A 10,688-nucleotide genomic window follows, 5' to 3' on the forward strand; every position below is an offset into this window, starting at 1 on the left:
CCTATATCAATCAATCTTCGAAAAGGCGTCTTTCTTCAAACTTTCTGTGCACTGAAAATCTGCTGTAGTTAGTCTAAATAGTCGGAGGAAAGGCTTGTCAATAACAGCTCACAGAAACTTGTTAGGGACACAACCCAATTGCTTCTGGAATTTGCTGCTAACAACTAAAGTTAGGATGGAAAATAAATCATTCTTTTCTTCTTAAAGTTATTGGTCTTTTTCGTTCTAAAGTATCACGCGCCTGAGATTTTAATTATTCTTCAGCGCCCAAAGAGAAAAACGCGGATTAATTAGTTCGATTCTTGTTATTAACCGTCCGGAAAAGGAAAAATGAGCCACAAGTAACGCGGTCTGTCCATGTCATACGTATATAATACGACGAAGTAGGCAATTATCGTATAAATGCAGCATTGTCGTATAATTAAGTTGGCACGTGTCTTGTCATGATTATTGTTTTGGCTCTATGTTATCACTACTATTGTTGATTATATGGTAAGAATTGACTTTAAATTTTGTAGCCAATAATAATTGGCTCTAATTGAATTTTAGCGTGAGTGACAATGCCAGATTGAAATTGTAATCAAAAGTGAGAATTCTGCAATCCAGTCCTAGTTGAAAGCTTGAACTCTTTCCGTCCGATCTGATCTGTCGCGCCCTTTAAAAAACAAAAAGCGAATCTTTTTTAGGCCCAAAAAGACCATCACTTCAACAATTCAAATTTCCGCGATTTGGATTAAATTCAAACTATCATTGTTTTTCAGAATTTGGGTGAGATTCTTCCAGTATTGCTGCTGCCAGCGTTATATTCTTGTTCTTGATGGGGAAAGGAGGAGGCTGCGTTCCCAGCAAGAAGAAGGCAGTGTCAGTCGTCGACGATCCTCCACGTGAACGCGCCGAAGGGTTGGGAAACGCGCCGATCGTAGTTGAAGAAAACGTCCATGATGCCGATGGAGATACTACCGCTGCATCAATCCAAGAAACAGCGTCGCACTCGCATCCAGTGGTGAAATTGAAGATTTTCATTGTGTTCTATTCAATGTATGGGCATGTTGAAGGACTGGCTAAGAGGATGAAGAAGGGCGTCGATGGAGTGGATGGGGTGGAAGGGGTTTTGTATAGGGTACCGGAGACATTGCCAATTCAGGTATTGCAGCAGATGAAGGTGCCGCCGAAGGACGAAGCCATTCCGGAGATCGCGGCTGCCGAGTTACCGGCGGCTGATGGGCTTTTATTTGGGTTTCCGACCAGATACGGGACCATGGCGGCACAAATGAAGGCATTCTTTGATTCAACGGGGCAGTTATGGAAGTCGCAAGAGCTCGCAGGGAAGCCTGCTGGATTCTTTGTCAGCACTGGGACTCAAGCAGGTGGCCAAGAAACTACCGCGTAAGTATCTTCCTTTTGTTACCACTTTCGCTTTATATGTGCGCAGCTTCACTGTGAAATCGTTTCGAAATGGCCATAGTTGATACATTGGTACAGGACAGCTGGAAATGAATGCTTGTGTTTATAACTTACAACTACAATGATGGAAGTCTGCATTGAACATCTTTGATTTTGGCTTATTAATTACTCCGGTCCTAAATATATGACCCATTTTGCAGTGCAAGTTACACTGCAAAATGGGTCATATATTTAGGACCGGAAGAGTATTATTAATTCGATCTAACTAAACACAATTATAGTGTACAAATTTATGGCTACGTGTGCTTTCCTTCGTGAAGTCAATCTTCATGCGGAAGCATTGTTTTCCTTCTTTTGGGTTTTTTTTTTGTTGGGGGGGGGGGGGAACTTGTTGGCCAAAGAGGAAAAAAGAAACTACACAATAAAATATCGTACGCAAGACTTGAGAAATTTCAATTGCTCTTGATTGCAAGCTTTGTGTCAAAGGTGTAAAAACATTGAAGTTACGACTTTGAACTACTGCCTTGTTGCATAGATGCTTCATTTTATTGTGACGGATCTGATGTGGAAATCCAAATTGGCTTGAATAGGTAACTTTGCATGGGGTGAAAGATTGCATTGGTAATACATACAGGAGGAACATGGTCAGAGATAGTAACATTGTCTGGACTGTTAGTGATCATGACGAGAGTTCAAAGCCGTTATGGAATTGGATAGTTTCTTTTATGACTCTTGACCATGCATACACGCTTTTCTTTATCAGATAATCCATTTAAGATGGAAATAAACATCTTTTGCAAGACTGCACATAATGTTCAAGCAGGCTTTGCTCTTCTATGTACTTAAGCTGTTAAGTAAATCTTCAATCCTTTATACCCTTCATAATTAATAGATTTCATTCAGTGTAGTGCTTGTTCTTTCTTTAATATGGATGGAACATAGCTTATATTCATACTCTATGCATCTCTGTTTTTTCGCTCTGGACGGCATAAACATACACCCAGCAATGAAGACACTGACATTTCATTTTGTCATTGCTTGGGTATCTTGAACGGCAAGGGTATCTATGAGTTATTTTATACATGGGTAGCTAGGATAAGAATTGCAAGTTGTCAAAGCAAATAAAAAATGGTTAATATGAAACTTGGTAAAGCCTTGTCTGATTTCCACATTCTTTGGGATTTACTAGGCAGTAGTCAAGATATTTGTAGCTTGGTGTGTAAACCTTTAATCGTACATTAAAGGCAGTACCCAGTTTGGATAACTAAGATGTTTGAGAATCCTAGATGCTTGGCTTATTACCTCCCCGATGGCTCTTTGGTCTTGAGGACGAGACAGAAATCTAATGAGTGATTGAGACGTAACTGAAGTTGAAGTGAAATGGAGAGACTGGAAGCCACTTCTTATTTATGGGTTATATCTTACATCTAAATGACAAAATTAACAGAATTTACGGCCATGATTTGCGAATAATGTCAGATGTAGTTTGGATTCAGTTCGAGTTAGTGTGAAAATCTTGTCACGGAACAATCACATCAGTAGAGTATATATGGCTGACTTTCACTTGGAGTGGAAGGAGGGATGTGCTTTGCATCCTCAAGTCTGAATATTACTGTAAACTTTCTTTCACATGTTTTAAATGAAGATTTTGTAGCATTTCAAGATGGAAAAACCAGAGCAGATTATTAGATTTTGATTGTCGAAGGATATTACTGATTGCTGTGCTTTTTTTTTCCTGTTGCAGTTGGACAGCAATCACTCAGCTGGCACACCACGGGATGCTGTTTGTTCCTATTGGATACACGTTTGGACCTGGTATGTTCAAGATGGATTCCATAAGAGGGGGTTCTCCATATGGGGCAGGAGTGTTCGCTGGTGACGGCACAAGAGAGCCAAGTGAGACAGAGCTGGCACTTGCAGAGCATCAGGGCAAGTATATGGCTGTGATTGTCAAGAGGCTGGCCCGGTCTTCTTGATGCTTTCTTGGTTTCATTGTCTATTCTTGTTGGGCATCTATATTTTTCTACCTCTCTGTTTTGTGGAAGATTGGTTTTTGGCATTTTACTGTTGTAGTAGGTCCCAGGAATATGATAGTCTGTTCCCATGTCAATTCCCTAGCTGCTCTCGGTTCTGCATTGTTGTGGAAGGTATAGATTTTTTTTTAAGGGGGAATAACAAATAATACTGTGAATTCGTGTATCTTCTTGTCCCCTAATTGTGGTCTGTTTTGATGAATGTATAGTGACGATTTGCTTTAATGAAATTGATTTATTTTTGGAAGGATAATCTGATAATTCCTGGTCACAACTAAGCTTTGTTGTGCATAAAAGAGGAGGGCGATTGAGAGTTAAAATATTTAAAAAGAAAATGTGCGAGTTATGTTCAAGAGCATAATATTATCATCTGGAACGTGTTTTCTTCAAAGAAGATACTGGGTTGGGCCGTTGTGTCCAAGAATCATTGTTATTGAGTTCCAATGGTAGCCAATGGATACATCAGTTTCTTCATGCCTATATTTAGTACCCAACAGTATTTCGAATAGGATTGTTTCCAATAGGAGGATACCTATGCTTTAACAAAAAAGAAGCATAAGAAATAATTGGAAGTTAATCTTTTTTGCTTCGGTTTCAATTAGCTTATGAGAAGGATAAGCCGAAGTGGCCAATGGAGAAGTGTACCATTGAAGCCTCAGTGGAAATGGTACTATGCAGTGCATGTTGGGACACCTTCAATAATTTGCTGAAGTTGTTGCTAGCTAATTTTGTTTCTCATTTTGCTACCACTCATTTTGCTCTTACAAATAAAGGACATGCTCAGCAGGGAGTGGCTAACCATATTCCAGGTGCTTGATCGGTCCAATAATGGGCGGGCAGACTGCCTGGCAAAGACAGCTCTGAGTGGTGCCACGGGTCTGCAGTGATACCACGCTGAAACTTTGATGGAGATTCTTGCCGCTGATGGCGATCTTTAGTCTGTGGCTTTCTTTTTCCCCTCTATAAAAAAAAAAAGGTTAAATGCCACTCTTTGTTCAAAATATTAGTATTATATTATAATGCTATTCCTCCGATCTTTAATATATAACCTAATTGTTAAGTTAATTTTGGTGCTAAGTATAAGACCTATTTCTCATGTTTATCAATTTTTTCTAAATTATCCTTATAGATACTTCCTCGATCATAATCAAATGAGGGAGGGAGGATATTAAGAAAGATGATTAGGATATTTTAGGAAAAACATGTCATATTTCTTATAATTAACTAACTTACCTAACTTTCTTAGTCTAATCAAATTAGTTAAATAGGTCTTATATTAAGGGTCGGAGGAGTATAATTTTTTCAGAAAAAACTATAAAAGAAATAAAATGTAACTTCGTCAACCTTTTTTTCCCCTTAAAAATTGAAAGATTGTATAGGATCCCTCATTGCAGGCGGAACAAGCGCGAGGAGCGAATGGGTCCAAGTTTGTAAAGTTATATCAAAGAAGCCACCTTCAAAGAATGAATATAAGGCTCAAGCTTCTTATTCATCCTTTGCTTCTGCTGTATTTGGGGGTTTATTAAAGTGTTCATTTTTACGAGGCAGTTTATTCTCTTTTGTCTGTTCACTGTTCATTTCGCTGATCGTTATTCTAACAGTAATTTCTTAATATTTGCATCAGTTTCATCAAATTTTTCGAACAATGAGTGATGCCGGTAACGCTTTTTCTTTTTACCTTTCCTTCTAATTCTTCCCCATAAAAAATTTTCCATTTTGATTGGAAAACGAGAAAAAGTTAAAAAGCTTTGCAAAGCCGAAAGGATTAAAGGCGCCTATATGATATCGGAATAATTATATGGTTTTGCTTTTTGAACATTATTTAACCCTGAACAACATTATGATTGAACACTCCGATTTCTCACGAGCATCATTCATTATCATCATTCCCAATTCTTTCCATGTCCCCAAATATTTGTCATTTAGTTTAATGATTGCGAATCTGATTAATTTGGTCTGTGAGATTTCAGGATTTCGCATCACAGTAACAATTAATCAATGTCATCGATCACCAATAGTCAGCTAATAATTAACTCATTGTCTGCCCTTCAGATTTCTTCTCACTTTATCCATTTAATTGTAAAATGTTTTTCTCTCAATTAGGAATTTTAAATTGCGCAAATAATTTACAATTTAACTAACCTTGGAGATGAAGCACGTCGTATTATACAAAATGAAAAAAGCAAAATAAAAAAGAAACTCGACGCTTTATGAAAGGATCATTTCGGGAGAACATGTTTGATTAAACCTCACCCTCCAAAAAGAATCATTGGCCAACCAAAGTCCAAAATCGGTCTAAAAGTGGCAAGTATTTCGCCAATATCTCACTAATGCATAAGCTCAAATTCCACTACCAACAGATTAAAAGTTGTGTTGCTGGGTGACATAAGCTATTTTTTGAACCATGTGACGTCTTGACTTCAACAAACCCCAAGAACCCAACTCACTCCTTTATATTTTTATTCACCGATTAAAAAAAAAAAAAAGCAAAAGAAAAGCATGGTCAAGACTAAATACCATGATTCACCTAAAATAGTGATCGTTTAGGAATTAAATTGACCAGTCATATTTGAAGGACCAAATGAAAAATGATATTTCAGGAAATGTATCACCCCAATTTATTGTGCTGCCATTACCGTTGTGCCCATCAAATGCCCGGGGAGAGAGAGGGAGGGAAAGAGAAAGCAAATGAATCTTGTCTCTACCTTGAACCACATCCAACTAATAGATCAAGATACAAATAGAACACAAGTGTTCCAGTAACGTTCTGCTTGAGTGGAGGATAAGATCGTTCCAGGAATCAATACCCCTTGCTCCACCAAGACGAATTAGAGACAGGGAAGAAAGGAAAAATGTAAATTGGTAAATAAATTACACAAACCATGGACTGAAGCTTTGATGATATATTTTGAACAGCGGCTTGAAGTAATCGAGCAAAGGCTACATACAGCGAGGGAAAAAGATTTGCCCCACGTAACCACCAGCCATAGCCCTCCTTACATTAGACTCGAACATTTTGGGATTCTCCCTCAAAACTGCCGCTGCATCATGATTGAGAGGGTCCTCATAATTTGGCTCCTGCACACGTAATCTGAGAGATTAGAATCCTGAAAAAGTCAGAGACAACCACTTATAATGTCAGAACCAAAGTCATACCGTGAAAAGATGATACAATCCATAAATGACTGTGTTTATATTCAGAACAGGTTTCCAATCTTCTCGTAAGATGTTGAGGCAAACATTTCCCTCCAAGTCAATATTTGGATGGTAGACCTTCAAATTGGAGTTAATTATGCACAAAAATTAATTAAACATGTACATGAGCAACGCATGCAGGGGCAAAAATATGAGAGATTGTCCTACCTTTGTCTTGCACTTAACTTTTGGTGCTTCATGTGGATAGATGGGAGACACTTGGAAGGAAAACAAAAATGTACCACCCCTGTAACCACAAACAAGACACAATAGACATGAAGAATCGTTCCTCCTTTTCTGTTTTTGCAGTCAGTGTATTTTGTTTTTTGTTTTTCCTGTTTGCCTGTTTCTGTTTTCAGAGGAGATGTGATGTACAAATAAAAAGGAATGAAAATTCTTACTACAAAATTCATGTTTATAAAGATCAAATGAACCATATGAATGTTCTAATAAATTTCCAGATAATAGATATATCTGCTTACACATAATATCCTTCATCAGGCCGAATTGTAACTTCAAAGTTCATCAGGTCATCTTTACCATTAGGGAATTGCATGGTACAAGATTTTGGTAGATTCAGCTCACTTATATCTGCAAAACGTTATATTTCACTAACATAAACTGTTGGGAAAGAAAGAAATCACAGAAGGTACATGTTCGAACAAGGCTATAATGTGTTTTACAGGAAGAGCAACTTATAAACTACTAACTTGAGAAACAATATTATAGCTGAGCTCAAAAGTAACAACTAATTACAGAAATAGCAGTACCATAACCACGTATCTCCATAAGCATGTGATGTTTATTAACCAATGGCAGCCATATGACTCTCCGTTGTTTGACCCATACTTTTAAAGAAATAATCCACCAAACTAGAAACCAAGAAAATAGGATGTCGATATACAGAATACTAAGGTATAAAGCCAATCTCAGAGAACCTCACGTATATAGGTTATCTTGACCCCTCAATACAAACCACCCCAAGCCTGCCCAGCCTATCAGCTTATCTTATCACTTCAAGGAGAAGTCCTTTGAGATCAATAAAATCCCCTTGCATGACAGATTTCTTAACCTTCTTGCACCAGCTTTGAAAGTTTTGTTGACAACCCTTCATATGAAGGCCTTCTTGCATCAAACAAGAAATTCAGTGGTCGTCTGAAGGTTTATATGCAACCAGGATGAATATAATGTTATGCACTCTAGCCAATTATTAAAATCCATCAACAATAACACCTCAAGTCTCCTCAAAATTCAGAATTACATAAACTTGGAAACCAGAAGGTTTATAAGCTCTCACATACAAGTCTCTTAGAGCATAAAGAATGGCTGTCACTCAAAACAATAAGCCGCTAAAACCATCTAACAAAACATTTACTCTTCCAATAGCATGACCATAATCAAAGAAAAGGAGATAGAATGTTAATGGTTAGGAAGTAGAAACCAGTTGCCCAGATATACTACCTATGTAAGCCCCACCAAGTAAACGACATTAAAAAACCAACTTTAGAAACCACAAAATACACCAAAATTGCTAATATGAAGTGATGTAGCCTCGCAAAATTTAGATGAAGTTTCTTTCAGATAAAAAATATCAAAAAGAGAAAAAAAATCATGCAATAACTTCTGTAGCTTATATCTTATGACTTTTGGCCTAGATCAACGCACAACATCTTGATGAAAATGAAATTGCAACAAAAACCAAACCTTTTAATTCACTAATGATTAAATAATTATGATAAATATCCCTCAGGCCCCGAACACCCACAAAGAATTTTGTCTTGACAGTGGAAAGTCCAAAAACAACTTAAATATAAAAAAAATTTATCCAATTGTTGCTCTAACTGATCAAGCTTATTTGCAACCAATATGCCCTTTTTTTCACAAAAGATGGGAAAGAATTGCAAACAACATCTGAACATCGCATAGCAGAGACAAAACAAGATCTCATTTTGATAGCAAGAAGAAAACCTTTGTGCAGACGCAACTCCCCAGCAGTTTGCTTCTTAATCGGTGCTCCACCACTTGCATTCTCTGCAAGTTCTCTCTGTTTTTCCTTTACTTTGAATAGTTTGATCATATTCCTACATCAAGAATGTCAAATCTAGCATCAACACGTATTCCATAGTGGTCTATAAAATTGGAGAAGAAATAAGGCATCGAAAACTTTGAGGAAGAACTGCAATAAATTCAGAAAGTGCAGACACCATTGTGTTAAAAGATGCCAAATCAAAAGGAGATAAAGCATATTCAGTTGTCAAACCTTAAAAAGAACTGGAGAAGACCACACAAGTATTCAACCTACCTAGCTCGAATCCAAAACAAGGTTACGAAAAAGTACCTAATTATGTGAACAAGATATAAAAACGGGCTGAACTGGTGCTGCGAGAATTACTTGGATAATTTCTTTATAGGCATGAAAAGAAGGAAGCACTAATCAGGCACCGAGTGATAAGTTGTTTTTCAAAAAAGCTACTAGTTCAGAAATCATCCAACAGTTTGTACTCATCAATCTAGACATTTATTAGCCCGTGCGACATCGAGCTATACTTAAAAATAGTTAGCAGATCATGTTCATATAGGCCACTGGTCCAGCAAGCAGCGCAAAAATCTGACAACAGAACAACAAATCTCTACCAATAGAATATGGCAGCCTCCGATGGGATACAAGCATACCAGACATGTATGAAAAAGGAAAATGCAAACAGAACAAGGGGATAGAAACAGGTACATAATTGCTCATGTTAATATCGAAAAGAATTAAGCAAGGAACCCTAGAATGAAAATAATCCAACGAGATCAAAAACTCGGGAAACGCAAGGGGAAGAGGGGTGAGGGATCGGATTAGTAGAGAGAAATCTACGTACAAATCTGAGAAAAACGGAGAAGAGATGAGCGAGTACCCGAGATAACTACGCTAAAAGGGGGGAAAATATTCAGGAAGACGATATGGAAAGAACCTGGTCTGAGAGAGAGAGAAGGATGCGAGCGAAGCGAGAATTGGAGGCTTTCCCAGCTGGCAGTGCACTTGGGAGCAGGAACTTATATTTTTGCTTTTTATTTTGACACAAAAAGCCATCTTCCGCACAAGAAGGCAAATTTTATTTTATGCAAAAAAATAAAATGAAAAATAGATTTGATTAAAAAAAAAAAAAGCTTCGTAATTTTATTTTTAAAGGGAAAAAAATCACGCAATTACAAAACAGTTATCCAACCTCCCAACCAAACAGAACTCATCAACACACAAGGAGACATTTACAAATAATCTGCCAAAATCTATTCCTTTTATTTACCCTCCGATGAAAACATCTATTCATTTTTTTTACTGAAAAAAAAAGCACATATTCATTTCCTCAATATTGAACACTTGTTGCATATCATTGGTGGTCTCAAAATTTTAAAAAAAAAAAAACACACGCATTTGTTACCATTTGGCCAATACATGAGAACTTTTTACGGTGTATACTAGATTTCCTTTTAAAAACTGTTCCTTTATTTTTTTCATAAATTCCCTTTTATGTCCTCATGCACTCGGTGACAGTTAACTATACTTATAAAGAGAATAATTCTATAACTGATCACCTTACCAAATTATTACACTGGACGAAAGAAAATTATTGTTTATTTGATCACATTCTATCTTTCTAATATGAGATGGGTACGGATGAAAGAAGTCTCTTTTCCTGTTTGTAATCTTAACTTTGTTTTTTTGGTTTCAATAGATATACAGTTTTAAAAACAAAAACAAGAATGAACCTCCGAAAAAGATCCTGAAGTTTTGGTTCTGGGGGAAAGAGGCGGTTAGGTTGCTTTGTCTACACGCTGAATTTAATTGGGGGTTTCGTATAATGAATGAGTGATAGCGGCAGCAAAGAGTGGGAAGCCTGAATACGACGGCGTTTCTGCGGGTAGTTGGCGGGCCCCGCGGCCTGGCAGCCTGTGGGCGCAATTTGGTTCTTGTCTCACGGGGGCACTTCCCGCCTCCTCATTTATTTTTGTTTTTATTATTTATTTTGTTAGAAAATGTTTGTTTATTTATTTATTCTTTTATCTGTCAAA

General features: G+C 37.3%; 2 protein-coding genes across 4 annotated transcripts; one reads left to right on the top strand and one right to left on the bottom strand.

Annotated features, from left to right (window-relative positions):
* The first annotated feature begins 567 nt into the window (after positions 1–567).
* LOC114719120 (probable NAD(P)H dehydrogenase (quinone) FQR1-like 2) lies at positions 568–3,687 on the top strand. Its single transcript, XM_028904576.1, has 2 exons — positions 568–1,386; positions 3,149–3,687. Exons 1-2 carry the CDS (start codon positions 818–820, stop codon positions 3,378–3,380), a joined length of 801 nt encoding a protein of 266 aa, XP_028760409.1. The 5' UTR covers positions 568–817; the 3' UTR covers positions 3,381–3,687.
* A 2,428-nt stretch (positions 3,688–6,115) lies between these two features.
* On the bottom strand, positions 6,116–9,636 carry LOC114719125 (NEDD8-conjugating enzyme Ubc12). 3 transcript variants are annotated; one of them, XM_028904581.1, is made up of 6 exons: positions 9,533–9,636; positions 8,601–8,713; positions 7,115–7,223; positions 6,801–6,879; positions 6,594–6,710; positions 6,116–6,515 (listed from the first exon to the last, which is right to left on the bottom strand). In XM_028904581.1, the coding sequence occupies exons 2-6, from the start codon at positions 8,707–8,709 to the stop codon at positions 6,378–6,380; spliced, it is 552 nt and encodes a 183-aa protein (XP_028760414.1). In that variant the 5' UTR covers positions 8,710–8,713; positions 9,533–9,636; the 3' UTR covers positions 6,116–6,377. The 3 variants fall into 3 exon arrangements, with proteins under 3 accessions (XP_028760414.1, XP_028760415.1, XP_028760416.1); XM_028904582.1 differs by having other exon boundaries at positions 9,497–9,618; XM_028904583.1 differs by lacking the exon at positions 9,533–9,636 and adding an exon at positions 8,971–8,989.
* Positions 9,637–10,688: the final 1,052 nt, after the last annotated feature.

Source organism: Neltuma alba, unplaced genomic scaffold (genome assembly GCF_004799145.2).
Source record: "Neltuma alba isolate B1F8T4 unplaced genomic scaffold, ASM479914v2 tig00011894_pilon, whole genome shotgun sequence".
NCBI classification, from domain to species: Eukaryota; Viridiplantae; Streptophyta; class Magnoliopsida; order Fabales; family Fabaceae; genus Neltuma; species Neltuma alba.

Coding starts and splice junctions, on each gene's coding strand:
- LOC114719120 (XM_028904576.1), top strand. CDS start 818: ATGGGGAAAGGAGGAGGCTGCGTTCCCAGCAAGAAGAAGGCAGTGTCA. Junction 1,387..3,148: donor GGTGGCCAAGAAACTACCGC/GTAAGTATCTTC, acceptor TTCCTGTTGCAG/TTGGACAGCAATCACTCAGC.
- LOC114719125 (XM_028904581.1), bottom strand. CDS start 8,709: ATGATCAAACTATTCAAAGTAAAGGAAAAACAGAGAGAACTTGCAGAG. Junction 6,880..7,114: donor CCTGATGAAGGATATTATGT/GTAAGCAGATAT, acceptor TTGTGGTTACAG/GGGTGGTACATTTTTGTTTT. Junction 6,516..6,593: donor GATTGTATCATCTTTTCACG/GTATGACTTTGG, acceptor TTACGTGTGCAG/GAGCCAAATTATGAGGACCC.